The sequence below is a fragment of the Kogia breviceps genome, chromosome 4 (genome assembly GCF_026419965.1).
Source record: "Kogia breviceps isolate mKogBre1 chromosome 4, mKogBre1 haplotype 1, whole genome shotgun sequence".
Taxonomy (NCBI): domain Eukaryota; kingdom Metazoa; phylum Chordata; class Mammalia; order Artiodactyla; family Physeteridae; genus Kogia; species Kogia breviceps.
This window is the reverse complement of record NC_081313.1, coordinates 76,731,402-76,750,956: the sequence shown is the minus strand read 5'-3', so window position 1 is coordinate 76,750,956 and position 19,555 is coordinate 76,731,402. Positions and strand designations below refer to the sequence as shown.

At 36.0% G+C, this 19,555-nt stretch overlaps 1 protein-coding gene across 8 annotated transcripts in view; it reads left to right on the top strand.

The window, feature by feature from the left end:
* SKIC3 (SKI3 subunit of superkiller complex) overlaps nucleotides 1-19,555 on the top strand; it is a 91,408-nt gene that overhangs the window by 52,489 nt on the left and 19,364 nt on the right. For all 8 annotated transcript variants that reach the window (XM_067031346.1, XM_067031345.1, XM_067031348.1 and 5 more), the window contains 5 exons: nucleotides 10,538-10,759; nucleotides 11,830-11,902; nucleotides 12,766-12,819; nucleotides 13,021-13,132; nucleotides 16,153-16,281. In XM_067031346.1, coding sequence (XP_066887447.1) covers nucleotides 10,538-10,759; nucleotides 11,830-11,902; nucleotides 12,766-12,819; nucleotides 13,021-13,132; nucleotides 16,153-16,281 — 590 coding nt within the window. The remainder of the gene's footprint in view (nucleotides 1-10,537; nucleotides 10,760-11,829; nucleotides 11,903-12,765; nucleotides 12,820-13,020; nucleotides 13,133-16,152; nucleotides 16,282-19,555) is intronic.

Below are 19,555 nucleotides of genomic sequence, written 5' to 3'. Positions count from 1 at the left end.
CTCTGTGTGTATTATTTATTTTTTTAAAACAGTAATTGATCAGCTTATCTCTTAGGATCATAAAATTTTAATGAAGGCAGTCATTAACTGGCTTGTATTTGGCCCCGTAAGTTCCCAAAGAGACTTTCTTTCTTCTTTCCTATTCAGGTTAACCTGATAAAGTTCATTTAAAGTTGAGTCTTTAAAAATGTGTATATACACCAATATAAATTGTAACTGTTTCTTTATTTTTGGAATAATTTAATAAAATAACAGTCTCTGGGCTTCCCTGGTGGTGCAGTGGTTGAGAGTCTGCCTGCCGATGCAGGGGACCACGGGTTCGTGCCCCTGTCCAGGAAGATCCCACATGCCGTGGAGCGGCTAGGCCCGTGAGCCATGGCTGCTGAGCCTGCGCGTCCGGAGCCTGTGCCTGTGCTCCGCAACGGGAGAGGCCATGACAGTGAAAGGCCCACGTACCACAAAAACAAACAAACAAAATAACAGTCTCTGATATCTGTGATTACTTATACGGTATTTTTTTTAAATAATTTATTTTATTTTATTTTTGGCTGCATTGGGTCTTGGTTGTTGCACGTGGGCTTTTCTCTGGTTGCAGTGAGCAGGGGCTACTCTTCATTGCGGTGTGCAGGCTTCTTTTTCTTTTTTCTTAATTTTAAAATTTTATTGTATTTATTTTTTTATACAGCAGGTTCTTATTAGTCATCAATTTTATAAACATCAGTGTATACATGTCAATCCCAATCGCCCAATTCATCACACCACCATCCCCAAACCCCCGCCGCTTTCCCTGCTTGCTGTCTATACGTTTGTTCTCTACATCTGTGTCTCAGTTTCTGCCCTGCAAACCGGTTCATCTGTACCATTTTCCTAGGTTCCACATATATGCGTTAATATACGATATTTGTTTTTCTCTTTCTGACTTACCTCACTCTGTATGATAGTCTCTAGATCCATCCACGTCTCAACAAATGACCCACTTTCGTTCCTTTTTATGGCTGAGTACCATTCCATTGTACATATGTAACACATCTTCTTTATCCATTCGTCTGTTGCTGGACATTTAGGTTGCTTCCATGACCTGACTATAAATAGTAAATAGTGCTGCAGTAAATAGTTCTGCAGTGAACACTGGGGTGCATGTGTCATTTTGAATTATGGTTTTCTCTGGCTATATGCCCAGTAGTAGGATTGCTGGATCATATGGTAGTTCTATATTTAGTTTTTTAAAGAACCTCCATACTTTTCTCCATAGTGGCTGTATCAATTTATATTCCCACAAACAGTGCAAGAATGTTCCCTTTTCTCTGCACCCTCTCCAGCATTTGCTGTTTGTAGATTTTCTGATGATGCCCATTCTAATTGGTGTGGGGTGATACCTCATTGTAGTTTTGATTTGCATTTCTAATAATTAGTGATGTTGAGCAGCTTTTCATGTGCTTCTTTGCCATCTGTATGTCTCCTTTGGAGAAATGTCTATTTAGGTCTTCTGCCCATTTTTGCATTGGGTTGTTTGTTTTGTTTAATATTGAGCTGCATGAGTTATTTGTATATTTTGGAGATTAATCCTTTGTCCATTGATTCATTTGCAAATATTTTGTCCCATTCTGAGGATTGTGTTTTCATCTTGTTTATGGTTTCCTTTGCTGTGCAAAAGCTTTTAAGTTTCATTAGGTCGCATTTGTTTATTTTTGTTTTTGTTTCCATTACTCTAGGAGGTGGATCAAAAAAGATCTTACTGTGATTTATGTCAAAGAGTGTTCTTCCTCTGTTTTCCTCTAAGAGTTTTATAGTGTCCCATCTTACATTTAGGTCTCAAATCCATTTTGAGTTTATTTTGTGTATGGTGTTAGGGAGTGTTCTAATTTCACTCTTTTACATGTAGCTGTCTAGTTATCCCAGCACCACTTATTGAAGAGACTGTCTTTTCTCCATTGTACAGCCTTGGCTCCTTTGTCATAGACTGGTTGACCATAGGTGCATGGGTTTATCTGTGGGCTTTCTATCTTGTTCCGTTGATCTATGTTTCTGTTTTTGTGCCAGTACCATATTGTCTTGATTACTGTAGCTTTATAGTAAAGTCTGAAGTCAGGGAGTCTGATTCCTCCAGCTGTTTTTTTCCCTCAAGACTGGCTATTCGGGGTCTTTTGTGTCTCCATACAAATTTTAAGATTTTTTTGTTCTAGTTCTGTAAAAAATGCCATTAGTAATTTCATAGGGATAGCATTGAATCTGTAGATTGCTTTGGGTAGTATATTCATTTCCACAATATTGATTCTTCTACTCCAAGAACATGGTATATCTCTCCATCTGTTGGTATCATCTTTAATTTCTTTCATCATTTTAGATTTTTCATCATTAGTGTATAGGAATGCAAGAGATTTCTGTGCATTAATTTTGTATCCTGAAATTTTACCAGATTCACTGATTAGCTCTAGTAGTTTTCTGTTGGCATCTTTAGGATATTCTACATATAGTATTATGTCATCTGCAAACAGTGACGGTTTTACTTCTTCTTTTCCAATTTGTATTCCTTTTATGTCTTTTTCTTCTCTGATTTCCATGGCTAGGACTTCCAAAACTATGTTGAATAATAGTGACAAGAGTGGACATCCTTGTCTTGTTCCTGATCTTAGAGGAAATGCTTTCAGTTTTTCACCATTGAGAATGATGTTTGCTGTGGGTTTGTTGTATATGGCCTTTATCATGTTGAGGTAGGTTCCCTCTGTGCCTACTTTCTGGAGAGTGTTTATCATAAATGGGTGTTGAATTTTGTCAAAAGCTTTATCTGCATCTATTGAGATGATCATATGGTTTTTATTCAATTTGTTAATATGGTGTATCACATTGATTGATTTGCATATATTGAAGAATCCTTGCATCCCTGGAATAAATCCTACTTGATCATGGTGTATGATCCTTTTAATGTGTTGTTGGATTCTGTTTGCTAGTATTTTGTTGAGGATTTTTGCATCTATATTCATCAGTGATATTGGTCTGTAATTTTCTTTTTTTGTAACATCTTTGTCTGGTTTTGGTATCAGGGTGATGGTAGCATCATAGAATGAGTTTGGGAGTGTTCCTTCCTCTACAGTATTTTGGAAGAGTTTGAGAAGGGTGGGTGTTAGCTCTTCTCTAAATGTTTGATAGAATTCACCTGTGAAGCCATCTGGTCCTGGACTGTTGTTTGTTGGAAGATTTTTAATCACAGTTTCAATTTCATTACTTGTTATTGGTCTGTTCATATTTTCTGTTTCTTCTTGGTTCAGTCTTGGAAGGTTATACCTTTCTAAGAATTTGTCCATTTCTTTCAGGTTGTCCATTTTATTGGCATAGAGTTGCTTGTAGTAGTCTCTTAGGATGCTTTGTATTTCTTTTTTTTTTTTTTTTTTTTGGTGCTAGGCGGGCCTCTCACTGTTGTGGCCTCTCCCATTGCAGAGCACAGGCTCCGGACGAGCAGGCTCAGCGGCCATGGCTCACGGGCCCAGCTGCTCCGCGGCATGTGGGATCTTCCCAGACTAGGCCCAGCCGCTCCGCGGCATGTGGGATCCTCCCAGACCAGGGCACGAACCCGTGTCCCCTGCATCGGCAGGCGGATTCTCAACCACTACGCCACCAGGGAAGCCCGATGCTTTGTATTTCTGTGGTGTCTGTTGTAACTTCTCCTTTTTCATTTCTAATTTTATTGATTTGAGTCCTCTTCCTCTTTTTCTTGATGAGTCTGGCTAATGGTTTATCAATTTTGTTTATCTTCTCAAAGATCCAGCTTTTAGTTTTATTGATCTTTGCTACTGTTTTCTTTGTTTCCGTTTCATTTATTTCTGCTCTGATCTTTATGATTTCTTTCCATCTGCTAACTTTGGTTTTGTTTGTTCTTCTTTCTCTAGTTCCTTTAGGTGTAAGGTTAGATTGTTTATTTGAGATTTTTGTTTCTTGAGGTAGGCTTGTATAGCTATAAACGTCCCTCTTAGAACTGCTTTTGCTGCATCGTATAGGTTTTGTATTGTCGTGTTTTCATTGTCATTTGTCTCTAGGTATTTTTTGATTTCCTCTTCAATTTCTTCAGTAATCTCTTGGTTATTTAGTAACGTATTGTTCAGCCTCCATGTGTTTATGTTTTTTATGTTTTTTTCCCTGTAATTGATTTCTAATCTCATAGCGTTGTGGTCAGAAAAGATGCTTGATATGATTTCAGTTTTCTTAAATTTACTGAGGCTTGATTTGTGACCCAACATGTGATCTATCCTGGAGAATGTTCCATGTGCACTTGAGAAGAAAGTGTAATCTGCTGTTTTTGGATGGAATGTCCTATAAATATCAATTAAATCTATCTGTCTATTGTGTCATTTAAAGCTTGTGTTTCCTTATTTATTTTCATTTTGGATGATCTGTCCATTGGTGTAAGTTAGGTGTTAAAGTCCCCCACTATTATTGTGTTACTGTCGATTTCCTCTTTTATAGCTGTTAGCAGTTGCCTTATGTATTGAGGTGTTCCTGTGTTGGGTGCATATATATTTATAATTGTTATATCTTCTTTTTGGATTGACCCCTTGATCATTATGTAGTGTCCTTCCTTGTCTCTTGTAACATTCTTTATTTTAAAGTCTATTTTATCTGATATGAATATTGCTACTCTGGCTTTCTTTTGATTTCCATTTGCATGGAATATCTTTTTCCATCCCCTCACTTTCAGTCTGAATGTATCCCTAGGTCTGAAGTGGTTCTCTTGTAGACAGCATATATGTGGGTCTTGTTTTTGTATCCATTCAGCAAGCCTGTGTCTTTTGGTTGGAGCATTTAATCCATTCACGTTTAAGGTAATTATCGATATGTATGTTCCTGTGACCATTTTCTTAATGGTTTTGTGTTTGTTTTTGTAGGTCCATTTCTTCTCTTGTGTTTCCCACTTAGAGAAGTTCCTTTAGCATTTGTTGTAGAGCTAGTTTGGTGGTGCTGAATTCTCTTAGCTTTTGCTTGTCTGTAAAGCTTTTGATTTCTCCATTGAATCTGAATGAGATCCTTGCTGGGTAGAGTAATCTTGGTTCTGGGATCGAGTTTCTACTGAGAAATCAGCTGTTAACCTTATGGGAGTTCCCTTGTATGTTATTTGTCATTTTTCCCTTGCTGCTTTTAATAATTTTTCTTTGTCTTTAATTTTTGCTAGCTTGATTACTATGTGTCTTGGCGTGTTTCTCCTTGGGTTTATCCTGTATGGGACTCTCTGTACTTCCTGGACTTGGGTGTCTAGTTCCTTTCCAATGTTAGGGAAGTTTTCGACTATAATCTCTTCAAATATTTTCTCTGGTCCTTTCTCTCTCTCTTTGCCTTCTGGGACCCCTGTTGTAGTTGTTGTAGTGTTTTATGTTGTCCCAGAGGTCTCTTAGGCTGTCTTCATTTCTTTGCATTCTTTTCTTTTTTATTAATTAATTAATTTATTTATTTATTATTTTTGGCTGTGTTGGGTCTTCGTTTCTGTGCAAGGCCTTGGCGAGTGGGGGCCGCTCTTCATCGCGGTGTGCGGGCCTCTCACTGTCGTGGCCTCTCTTGTTGCGGAGCACAAGCTCCAGTTGCGCAGGCTCAGTAGTTGTGGCTCACGGGCCTAGTTGTTCTGTGGCATGTGGGATCTTCCCAGACGGGGGCTCGAAGCCATGTCCCCTGCATTGCCAGGCAGATTCTCAACCACTGCACCACCAGGGAAGCCCTCTTTTTTCTTTATTCTGTTCTGTAGCAGTGAATTCCACCATTCTGTCTTCCAGGTCACTTATCCATTCTGCCTCAGTTATTCTGTTATTGATTCCTTCTAATGTAGTTTTCATTTCAGTTATTGTATTGTTCATCTCTGTTTGTTTGTTCTTTAATTCTTCTAGGTCTTTGTTAAACGTTTCTTGCATCTTCTCGATCTTTGCCTCCATTCTTTTTCCGAGGTCCTGGATCATCATCACTATCATTATTCTGAATTCTTTTTCTGGAAGGTTGCCTATCTCCACTTCATTTACTTGTTTTTCTGGGGTTTTATCTTGTTCCTTCATCTGGTACATAGCCCTCTGTCTTTTCATCTTGTCCCTCTTTCTGTGAATGTGGTTTCTGTTCCACAGGGTGCAAAATTGCAGTTCTTCTTGCTTCTGCTGTCTGCCCTCTAGTGGATGAGGCTATCTAAGAGGCTTATGCAAGTTTCCTGATGGGAGGGCCTGTGATGGGTAGAACTGACTGTTGCTCTGGTGGGCAGAGCTCAGTAAAACTTGTACTTGACTGCTCATGGGTCTGGCTGGGTTCCCTCCCAGTTGGTTGTTTGGCCTGAGGCAACCCAACACTGGAGCCTACCCCGGCTCTTTGGTGGGGCTAATGGTGGACTCTGGGAGGGCTCATGCCAAGGAGTACTTCCCAGAACTTATGCTGCCAGTGTCCTTGTCCCCACGGTGAGCCACAGCCACCCCTCGCCTCTGCAGGAGACCCTCCAACACTAGCAGCAGGTAGGTCTGGTTCAGTCTCCCCGTGGTCACTGCTCCTTCCCCTGGGTGCCGATGATCACACTACTTTGTGTGAGTCCTCCAAGAGTGGAGTCTCTGTTTCCCCCAGTTCTGTTGAAGTCCTGCAATTAAATCATAGTAGCCTTCAAAGTCTGATTTTATAGGAATTCCTCCTCCCGTTGCCGGACTCCCACGTTGGGAAACCTGACATGGGGCTCAGAACCTTCACTCCAGTGGGTGGACTTTTTTTTTTTTTTTTTTTTTGTGGTACATGGGCCTCTCACTGTTGTGGCCTCTACCATTGCGGAGCACAGGCTCCGGACGTGCAGGCTCAGTGGCCATGGCTCATGGGCCCAGCCACTCTGCGGCATGTGGGATCTTCCCAGACCTGGGCACGAACCCGTGTCCCCTGCATCGACAGGCGGATTCTCAACCACTGCGCCACCAGGTAAGCCCCCAGTGGGTGGACTTTTGTGGTATAAGTGTTCTCCAGTCTGTGAGTCACCCACCCAGCAGTTATGGGATTTGATTTTACTGTGATTGTGCCCCTCCTACCGTCTCACTGTGGCTTCTCCTTTGTCTTTGAATGTGGGGTATCTTTTTTGTTGAGTTCCAGTGTCTTCCTGTAGATGATTGTCCAGCAGCTAGTTGTGATTCTGGTGTATTTGCAAGAGGGAGTGAGAGCACGTCCTTTTACTCTGCCATCTTTATTCCAATCTCTGCAGGCTTCTTATTGCAGTGGCTTCTGTAGTTGTGCAGCATGGGCTCTAGGCACATGGCCTTCATAGTTGTGGCACACAGGCTCAGTAGTTGTGGCTCACAGGCTCTAGAGCACAGGCATTGTGGCACACGGACTTAGTTGCTCTGCAGCGTGTGGGATCTTCCCAGACCAGGGCTCAAACCCATGAACACTGCATTGGCAGGTGGATTCCTAACCACTGCGCCACCAGGGAGGCCATATATTGTATTTTTTGACTTTTTGAAATTTTTTGTGGGGGGAAGTTGATCTTAATTCCTTAAAAAGCAGGAGATGATTAGTGGATGCTATTGGACAGTGGTTTTCAATGAGTGTTCTGTTGGTATTTTCAGTGGTACAGATCTTCATAGTACAGAATTGTTTCCCCCATTGCAGGAAGATCTTATCCCTGTCCCCCGTCTGTTAGATGCTAACAGCACTCCTCAATCATTGTGAAAACCAAAGAAGTGCCTACACATCTCCAAATTATGCTACCGTGCCAAAGGTTAGGGGGATGGAGATGACTAAATGGTAGTAGTTGAGAATGACTTCTATAGGATAAGTTTTGGTTTTGTTTATTCATGGTGATACTTTTGTTCCATCCTGATTAAAGTAATTTTCTTGTATAATAAATAAGCAGTTCTTTCTCCTCCTCGTAGCTATTTTGAGAAAACCAATCAGAATTTTAAAAATCTTGTCACTTTACATGGATATACTCATGTAATGTGAATATATGTTCAGAAAATCCAAATTTGCAAATAGCTTGAAAAAGAATCATAGATGCTAATATGTTGCTGCAGTAATCAAGAGCAGAAGTAACACCAAATTAGTTATGATTAGATTAGTCCTGGGTTACTGTTTAAAACAGTAAATGAAACTGTTTTGAACATTAGTAGAAGTAGGAAAAAATAGTAGAATATTTTCTTATTCTCTTCTCCTCTTATGAGGGAAAACCTTTACCTCCTTTTTTTTGAGTTGTTGGATCCAGGGCCAGGTATTTTATCTGATCTATGTTTTTTCTTTGTTTTTGGTTCTCTGCATGTCATCTTTCAAACTTAACACTGCAAACTGCTCCATTTCCTGCCCCTTGGCTTTCTTTTCTTTGACTTCCTTTCTATGAATAATTCAGTTACCCATTTTTTATTGATCTTGTTTGGCATTCTTATGTTGGGAACAAAACGGTGTCCTCGGTGCTTAGGGGGAGTGTGAGTAAGTTCAATACATAAGGGGAAAAAATCTGGTTACCAGCATCATAGAATTTTTGATATAAATAACTACATGTAAAATTCCAGCACGTGGTACAGGACAACATGCAGGTACTGTGCATTCAGCATGTGTTAGCTTAATGGGATGTAGTCATTTCAGTAATTTAGATTTTGTATTTTGTTTTTTTTGGCTGCATTTGGTCTTTGTTGCTGTGCATGGGCTTTCTCTAGTTGTGGTGAGCAGGGGCTACTCTTTGTTGCGGTGCGCAGGCTTCTCATTTGTGGTGGCTTCTCTTATTGCAGAGCACAAGCTCTAGGTGTGTGGGCTTCAGTAGTTGTGGCATGTGGGCTCAGTAGTTGTGGCTCATGGGCTCTAGAGCGCAGGCTCAGTAGTTGTGGTTCACGGGCTTAGTTGCTCTGCAGCATGTGTGGGATCTTCCTGGACCAGGGCTTGAACCCATGTCCCCTGAATTGGCAGGCGAATTCTTAATCACCAGGGAAGTCCCTAGATTTTGTATATTAATACATATTAGAGTATATAGGTTTGTTCTCTTTTGAACCAAGGCACAAATTAGAATTTCTTCTTTTGTTGTTAGTATTGGAATTTATATTTTACTATTTGCTTTTTTTTTTTTAGTTACAACTTACAGTGTGGTTTATTTGTATTGATGGAAATGACTATAACTAATTGATATTCTTCCATATTTGGATGCCTCCATTTATTAACCCTTATCATAAAAAGAGTTACTATGGATGCTTTAAGTTTACTCCAGAGCTGCCCATGAAAATTCATGACTTTGTAGCTGTTTGTCAAAATCAAATTCTAAGCTTGTTGTCCCCTCCCCCAAAATAATAGAAAGACATAGTGGTAGGTATGTGATATTTTATAATGTTACAGCTATTTATATTATTTTTTTTAATTTTTTTTTTTTTTTTTTTGCGGTACGCAGGCCTCTCACTGTTGTGGCCTCTCCCATTGCGGAGCACAGGCTCCGAACGCGCAGGCTCAGCGGCAATGGCTCACGGGCCCAGCCGCTCCGCGGCATGTGGGATCTTCCCGGACTGGGGCACGAACCCGCGTCCCATGCATCAGCAGGTGAACTCTCAACCACTGAGCCACCAGGGAAGCCCTATTTATATTATATTTTAAAGAACTTTGTTTAACAAAATTTTCAAAGTTCCTATGTTTTGTTACAGTACAACATTTGTAATTATTAGAAGTACTGTTAAGTTTATAAAGAGCTAAGGTTTTCTTCATTTTAATTAATAAGGATTCCTAAACATTATTGACGTTTACCTCCATAAGGCTAAATCAGATTTCATGGCTGAAGAAGGAAAAGAAAAGCTGGATGTTTACATACAAAATTTAAATTCTCCTTCAATTATAAATGTGCTCACTTGGAATATGGTGGATATAAATAGTTTTTGTAATTATTATATATTGCTCTTGTTTCAAATACCACAGAACAATAAGACAAAAGCTTTTTGCGAATGATAAAAATCAGATCTTAGGTTAAGGATTTTTCTTTATTATTCATACCTTTTAGGATTTTGTTGAAACTAAAGATTTCAGCGAAATTATTCTGATTATTTACCTAGAATATTCTGATTATTTACCTAGAACTGTGACCCAAAGAGACTGTGCTGTATATTTGTTTCTAAGCGTAGATAAAATGACGAGAAAGGAAATTTGGCTCTTGATGCTCTGCGAAGGCCATTGGCACTTTTAACTACTTCAGAAATTCAGGGAAACGGGACTTCCCTGGTGGTCCAGTGATAAAGAATCCGTCCTGCAATGCAGGTGACATGGGTTTGATCCCTGGTTGGGGAACTAAGATCCCACATGCCATGGGGTGACTAAGCCACGTGCCACAGCTGTTGAGCCTGCATGCTGCAAACTACAGAGCCCGGGCGCCACAACTAAAGACCCAACACCGCCAAAAAAAAAAAGAAATTCAGGGAAATTACTGTTCCTAGAAACCATGGAACTTAGTTTTATAGTTATCTTAAAGCTGGACTGTAGTTTGGTGAAGCTATAAGTAAATTGTTTTTTCTACCAACTGTTAAGTGTGTTTTAATAGTTACAGATGATTGTACTCATGGCTAGTAGGCAATTAAAAATATATTTACAGCTCTATCTTAAAAGAACCAACCACGGAAAGCCTTCAAGCCCTGTGTGCTCTAGGATTGGCAATGCAGGATGTAACACTGTCAAAAGCTGCACTTAATGAGTTACTGAAGCACTACAAACAGAAACACAATGATTATCAGAGGTGCCTTCTTACTTCAGCAATCTATGCACTGCAAGGTCGCACTGTGGCAGTGCAGAGACAAGCATCTAAAGCTGTTCACAGGTAAATTCTGTACTTGTGAACTTGGGGTCTAGTTATACTTGATGAAGTTGTCTTTGATATTTGGACCTTATTAAGACTGTACAATGCAGTAAGCATATATATTTGGAAACCAGGCTGTGGTTTTATGAAACTGTACATAGGATCAGGTAACTGACTACACGTTATTTCACCTCTAACAATTTAAATAAAAAATTCAGTTGGTAAAGAGAGAACAGAAAATCTTTCAGATTAAGGCCCAAATCTTGGGTTTTTTTTTTTTTTTTTATGAACATGAAAAGTTTATTCACAAATGAAGGAATAAAAACGGTTAATATACAAGAAAATATCTGAAACTTCATTAATAATACAATAAATGCAAATTTTAAGAATAAAGATACAATTTTTGACAAATTGACAAAGATTTTTAAGCTTTTTAAAAAAATTAGAAATACTGAGTAAAGGCAGTTTATACATGGAGGACTCATGCAGGACCTGTAACTGAGCACAAAACATTTTCCCCAAATTCTCCTGTACCAAGTCTTGTTTTAATATGAAAGCCCTTACAAATTCTCAAGTTTTGGTATTGTCAGTTTGTTATCTGATACCATCCAGTTTGATGGTTTTAGGAATTTTTTGGCCATTCAAACATTCATTAATACTCAAAATTTGGAAAATAGAAAGTTGTTATCACTAGCAATAGTGGCTATTTATTAGATTTATTTTTAGCAATAAAGTGTTATATCTGTAGTTTATTTTCCTTCCATAGTTTTCATCTCTGTGTTTTTTTTGAACACAGCATATTAAAATTTCCTTAACCTTTCTTAATTGGATCTCATGGCTCTGTAATCATCACATTGCTGATTTTTCTTTCTTATTTTAATAAAAACTGTAGGTGTGTGTAGGAGATATAAAGTATGTTTCTAAAAATTCAGTCACTTTTAACCACACGTAGAGAATTAATTTGAACTTGTTTTAGATGTCTAAAAGATTTTTAACTTAGATACTAAATAAAATGTTGATTTTGGGGGGTATTTTTTTGTGATTAAAGTAACTGCCGTCTCTAAGCCCTCTGCTTTTAATGATCATTATAGTAACCCAGCTGATCCTGCTCTTTGGTCTTTGTTGTCCCGAGTAGTTGCTCAGTATACTCAACGAAATGCAAAGGTGAGTAATGTTCTAAATTCTGGCAAAAGATAAAATAACATATGATGTGGTATATAATATAATTGTAAAGTATCAGTATTAACATTATCATTCTGGAAAATAATTAACTAATAGAGCAAGGGAGTTCTCTTATTTAGTGAAGTTTTTCATTAGTCATTTAACAAGTAGTACACGGAGTTTCTTCCATGTACTATTGTACTGCTCTGGGTGTTATGGGAGATACAAAGAAGCAGGTGGACTCTTTTGAACATGTATAGATTGTTATGTTATTCTTATAATTCACTTTCTTTTCCAGGTAAAATGTCTAATTGAATTTTTAAAAATTAAGGATTTCAGATCGACTTTATGAAAACTATCGTGCTGTGTATATTTTGCTTACTTTTAGTACTGAGTTGAATATTGAGGTGGTGGCCATGAGGTTCATGATGCTCTGACCTTTAGTTACTTATTTTACTGGGGACTGTGGACATTTTAAAAATACTAAATTTTCATGGAGTAAAACTATGTTAGATCTTAAAATAAGTTTTGTGGTCTCTCTTTTTTTTCTTTCAGTCTTTGTTTCACAATCTTGTATATTGTTAGAAAATTGTATATTTGTTATTACTGTAAAATCATGTAACTTTTGGATCTTTAATGAATATTTTAAAAGAGCAGAGTTGAACTGATCATAGTAGCAAATATTTTCTTTTATAAAAATATTAAACTGCTTTTTTAAAGTTGGTACTTAAGGAGTTTAAAAGTTACAGATGTGATAAAGCTGAACCTTTCAAATGACTTAATGTAAAGATTTTATCAGTCTTAACTTTTACTTTTTTGTGAAAGTTTATGCATTTATATAAGTAATAATTTGTTTACTATTATAGGGAGGTGCGGTAGCAGGAAATGTGGCTCATATTCTGGACTCAAATCATGGAAAGGTTAGTTTGCCCCAATTCAAAGGAAATGTTAAATAATATTTTTTACTGTTAAATAATATTGTTAAATAATATTATTGATGAATAATTTTTCTTCTTAGGCTTAGGGGTCACATCATATCCAATATAGTACTACTTTTAGTCACTTTGAAAGTCAGGGAGCTATAAAGAGAATTGGTTAACACCCTTCCTTTCTCTTTGTAGAAGGCATTACTATACACGGCAGTAAATCAGTTGGCTGTGGGAAGCAGTTCAGCAGATGGTGAGAAAAATACTGCACTAAAGGCCATTCAGAAGGCAGCTCTCCTTTCTCCAGGTGAATATAATGTGATCCATTTCATTATTTAGGATTCTATCCATCTTGCATTTGTGTTAAAGAAGCAAAGTTTGTATTTTTATGAAATAAGGGAATTTTAAAATATTTTAAGATCTTGCATATTATTTGATTACTGTATTCCGCTTCTGATATTTAAGAGATAATCAGTTATCGAAGCAGGCTCAAAGGAATATCTGTTTAAGGATACTTCATTAACCATTATTGAAACTCTTAATTATATATTTTCAAAAAGTGGTTTTATTTCTGTTTTCCATCAGTCTGGTTTAATGAGGTTTATTTATAGCTACTAAATTATTTAATAAACATGTTTAGTTATTTTTATGTGTAGTTAACTTCTTGAAGAGTGGAGATATGTCTTCTATGGTAACTGTTAGAACTGCCAAGGTGCTGGCCTCACCTGAACTAATTTCTTAGTTCTAACCAGAGTCGTATGTATGCCATTGGTCACAAAAGGCACTGAGGAACTGCATATAACCTGCATCAGCATGCTTCCGTTACCACTGCTGGAGAAATGCTATAGAGGATTGGAATGTCTAACAAAGTAGGGTTATGGGATATATTTTTACATAATATTATTTTTAACATGAAATATAGCTTTAAACAGTATATTCCCTCAGAGCACTTCAAACATTTGCTGGATCAGAATGCTATTGCTTTTGTCCAGGGACTGTGGGGAAACATACAAAGAACAGGTTTCAGTACTATCTTCACAATAAATAATAAGGATCCTAATTAAACTTCAGAGATTATTTTATAAAACAAGTAAACAGACCAATGTCCTGCTGTTTATTCTTTCTTTCATTTTTGAAATAGACCAAAAAAAAATTCTAAACATTTGGTTTTATCTATGTTCTATGTTAGGTAAGTTTCTGATTTTTTAAAGGTGTTCCCAAGCAAGTATTAGATATAGAATTACTCTCAAGAATTCTTACTGTGGATCTAGAATGATAGATGTCAGCCTTTGATTGTGTACGTGGCATACACTTTAGAAAGGTGAGATTGCCCAGCTAAGATCTTCTCTAATCATTTTCTCTGGTTTTCCCATATTATCTGGAGAAATTCATAAACAGGGAAGCAGAGTCATATAGGAAGCTTAAAACAGGGACTGACTGATGAAGCTGAGTGCTTATTTGAGACTTGTTTGGAGTCCAGTGAAAGTGAATGTAATTGTAATTATGTGTAGTAGCTGTATATCTAACCTTTGTAGATCTTTAGTTAGACAAAGTACAGTTTTGATAGATGGTACTCCAAGGAATCTTTTCAGAAATTTAAATATAGTCCCAGGAATTTAGAATTGAATGGAAAGAAATCCAATGCCTGGTAGATTAGTGCTTCTGTGATATTAAAAGGTATTGTTAGCAAACCATATTAAAAATTTTTTTAGGTTTCTAGTATATATATATACGTATAAATTATATATATGTGTATATACATATATATGTATAATATTATCACTTTGTTTCATAGAGAATTTGAGTTGCTGGTTATCTGTAGAAGAGTTCATGAAGACAGCAATTCTTTTGAATTGTGACAAAAGAAATTACTGCCAGCTAATGTCCATCCCCCTCCCAAAATCTAAACTATAGAATACCCTAAGATCCTTAAATGAGTTGTTCACTTAATCTTAGAAACACAAAAATTGAGTCCACTTCAACTGGAATTATAGGATTTTAGACCTGAGGGCACCTGAGCCATCATCTAATTTAGGTGCCTTATTTTGTAGAAATATGTGTTCCAAAGGAAGAGTGGCTGCATAGTTAATTAGTGGCATTGTTAGACCTAAAATCCAGATCTAAGATTCAGTCATCTGCCTTTCATTATATAGTATTCATATCTCACCATAAATTCTAGGAAATGGTCCCGATTTTCTTATTCTGGATTTGATTATGTCTTATGATATTTAAAATAAGGTAGGCATTATCTGGGCAGAAGTTATTTTATAATATCAAGATATGTATTTAATTTTTTATAAACATTTTTGGTCTACATAAGATTTCTAATGATTCTTGTACAATTAGCAGTAATACTGACTGTCTATAAATAAAATACATGTATTTCAGCCATTTGATAGGAGATATATATTGGATGGGGCAGTTAGGTAAGAAAAAAATTAAAAACTAGAGCTAAGAAGTATGTTTAAGTGACTGTATTGTTAACTGGAACCCCTTGTAGGATTTAAAAATTATCCATTTGTTTTTTTAAGGGTAATAGGACTGAAAATATTAACCATATAAATATTAACCTGCAAAATATGACTTGTGAAACAAAAGACCAAACAAATTAAAAAGCTTAAGTTCCAAATCCCAATCCAGCTTTCTGTTTTCACAGTTAACTTTCTTGAAAAGAGGAGTCTATATTCATAATCTCTTTTATTACCTTCTTAACCCACTGCTATTGGGCTTTACCTCTTTCCCTGAAGTTACGTCAAGGTGTGAAGGAAGGAAGGAAAGACCAAATGGATGAAGGGATACATCAGTGTAATCATACTTGCTTCCTTGGAATGATAAAGTGACTTTTATGTTTGGCTGTTAGAACATAGGTAAAATGGAGTTGTCTTGAGCTTTTCCTTTGTCTCAGACTTTTCTTAAGAGCTGAGAAATTGTGTTATCTTGCTTTTCCTATGACTGAGCCTTTAATATAGGGAGAGTGATGAACACAAGTGACTCTGTGAGACTTGCCCTTGGTATTCAGTGAAAGTGAATATAATTGACCTTTCCACAACAGCATAGTACTCTAGGCAACTCACGTAACCAGCCATGGAAGAAGAGTTAAATAGGATATTTCTTATCCTCTGATGTGTTTGGAAAAAACGGCAAATCTTAAAGGATGAATATAGTAATGTGCCTTATGAACTAGTTTTTCTTTAAGAAAATGGAATTTTTCTGGAGATAATATTTTATTTCATTTGTTGGTATTTGTAAACTCTTACTTTCATTTTTGGTAGTTTTTCAGCAACATGTTGATATTGACAGCCTCCTAACTGTATTTCCTGTGTTTAGGTGATCCTGCTGTCTGGGCTGGGCTAATGGCAGCTTGTCATGCTGATGATAAACTGGCCCTAGTGAAGAACACTCAGCCAAAGAGGATGGATTTACAGTTGGCACTGTTATCTGCTGTTTCTGCTTCAAGTAAGTTTAAAAAAGCATTTCATACATATGATATATTCAAGATAAAGTATTCAGAAGGATATTGCCAAAAGGTAGTAGGCAGAATTAGCCCTACATGAAAGGCTATTATATTCTCATCTAACAAAGCTTAAAAACAAGGCTTAAGGAGTTTACCTGCATACAGAACAAAGTTCAAGAACATTACAGGAATATAGAAATATCCAGCATTCAGCAAGGTAAAATTCACAATGTCTGGTATCCAGTTAAAACTTAATAGGCATGCAAATAAGCAGGAAAATACCACCCATAATGAGGAGAAAAATCAATCAATAGAAACAGATCCACAAATGACACATGATAGAAATCTCTTTAACATGTACTTAACTGTTTAACGCACACATGACAATAGCACAGAGGCCAGGAGGGGAAAATGGAAGTATTTTGTTGTAAAGTTTTTATACTGTAAGTGAAGTGGTATAATATTACAGTCATCTGTAAGGATTTGTGGAGGATTTGTTTCATGACCCTCCTCAGACACCAAAATCCACCAATGCACAACTCCCTTGTATAAAATGATGTAGTAATAGTTGACTCTGCATATCCATGTGTTCCACATCCATAGATACAGAGGATCAACTGTACATAAAGGTAGACTGTGACAGGTTAAAGATGAATACTCTAAACCTTAAAGTAGACACTAAAAAAATAGAGTTTAATTAATAAGCCACCAAAGTAGAAAAAATGGAATTATATAATACAAAAAGGAGAAAAAGGGAACATAGATAGAATAAAGAGAAAACAACACAATAGAGTTAAACCCAACCATATCAATAATCAAGTTAAGTGTAGTGGTCTAAATACCCCAGTTAAAAGGCACAGATTGACAGATTGGATGAAAAAGCAAGAGCTAACTATATACTGCTTAAAAGAAACATAAACAAAATATAAATCTATCTTTAAAGACCAAAATAACCTCACAGTACTATATATAAAATAGAAGAACAGCAAGGACCTACTTTATAGCACAGGGAGCTATATTCAATATCTTGTAATAACTTATAATGGAAAAGAATCTGAAAAAGAATATATATGTGTGTGTATATATATATATATATATATATATATATGTATAACTGAATCACTTTGCTGTACACTTGAAACATTGTAAATCAGCTATACATCAATTTTTAAAAGATGCAAATATAAAGACAAAAATGACCTAAAAAGTAAAAGAATGGAAAAAGATATACCATGCCAACACTAATCAAAAGAAAGCTGGAGTGTCCACATTAATTTCCTACAAATTAAGATTTCAGAGCAAAGAATGTTTCTAGTGATAAGGAGGGTCATTTCACATTGGAATCAATTCATCAAGAGGACAATTTAGGCACCCAGTAGCAAAGCTTCAAAACACATAAAATCTGTGTTGTATTTCCCAATAAAATAGGTAGAAAAAATGAAAAATTATGGAAAAATACATGAAACAAACTTATAGAACTGAAAGGAGAGATAGATAACTTCATAAATATAGAGATTCAACACTCTTCTTTTGATAATTGATAGAACAATTGGACAGAAAATTAGTAAAGATATAATTAAAAACTTGAAAAACACTATTAACTAACTTGACCTAGTTAGAACTTATAGAACAGTTCTCCTAACAACAACAGAATGCATATTTTTGTCAAGTGTACACAGACTATTTACCCATATATATCATATTATGAGCCATAAAACAGGTCTAAGTAAATTTAAAAGGATTCAAATCATACAAAGTATGTTACCTTAATACAATGGAATTAATTTAAAAATCAATAACCAAAAATTCTGGAAAATTCTCAAATATTTGAAAACTTAATAACATACTTCTAAATAATCCAGGTCAAAGAATAAGGCAGAGGGAAATTAGAAAATATTTTGAACTGCATGAAAATGAAAAAAACAACATATAAAATTCTATAATACTCCTAAAACACTGCTTATATGAATATATTAGCATTACATGTCCACATTAGAAAATAAGAAGGGCCTCAAATCGATGATCTCAGCTTCTGCCTTGAGAAATTAGAAAAAGGAAGGGGAAATTAAATCCAGTAAGCAGAAGAAAAGAAAATAGAGTAGAGATCAATGAAATAGAAAACAGAAAATCAACAAAAGCAAAATGTAGTTCTTTGAGAAGATCAATGAAATTGATAAACCTAGCCAGGCATCAGGAAAAAAACAGAGAGTACCATTGTCAGGATTGAAAGAGGATACAACACTATAGCTATTAAAAGGCTCACAAGAGAATCTTAAGAACAACTTTATGCTGTTAAATTTGGCAATGTAGATAAAATGGATAAATTCCTTAAAAGATACAGAGCTCACTTAAGAAGAAATAAACTGAATAGCTTTATATCTATTAAAGACACAGAATTTATAGTTAAATATCTTCTTATAAAGAAAACTCCAGGACCAGATGGATTCTACCAAACATTTAAGTAAGAAATAATACCAGTTCTATACAAACTCTTCCAGAAAATTGAAAAGTTGGTAACACTTTCTGACTTCTTCTATGAGATCAGGATTATGCAGATACCAAAACCACACAAAGACATTACAAGAAAACTACAGAACTACAGATGTAGAAATTTATAACAAAACTTCAGCAATTCAAATCCAGTAACACATAAAAAAGATAGTAATACTTAATGATCAAGTGAGGAATGCAAGGTTGCTTTAATATTTGAAAATGAATGTAATTTACCATGTTAACTGCTATGAAAGATGCCTAAGAGTTTATATTTTATGATTTCATTTATATGAAATTTTAGGTAATGCAAACTGATCTGTTGTGAGTGAAAATGATTGGTGATTGGGGACAGAGAAGAGGAGAGATGGGCTGGAGACAGAAGTGATTACAAAGTAGTAGGAGGAAACTTTTCATGATGATGGATATGTTTATTATCTTGATAGTAGTGATGGTTCACAGATGTATTCTTATGTCAAAGGTCATCAGATTTACAGCTTGAATATGTGCATATGTGCAGTTTATCATATGTCAATTATATTGCAATAAATCTTTACTTTTTTTCAATGAAGTATTTTTAGTTTTACTGAAGATAGTGATTTTTTTAAATGTAAGTCACAGTATTTTTTTTAATGTAAGTCATAAAGTCCTAAGTTATTCAGCTGTAAATATTCCTGCTATGAAACTTTGCAGAAACATGTCTCATGTTGATAGTCTATGGTATTCCAGTGATATGTGTAAAAGTTGTATATGCATGGTAATTTAATTGTAATACTTCTTAACAAC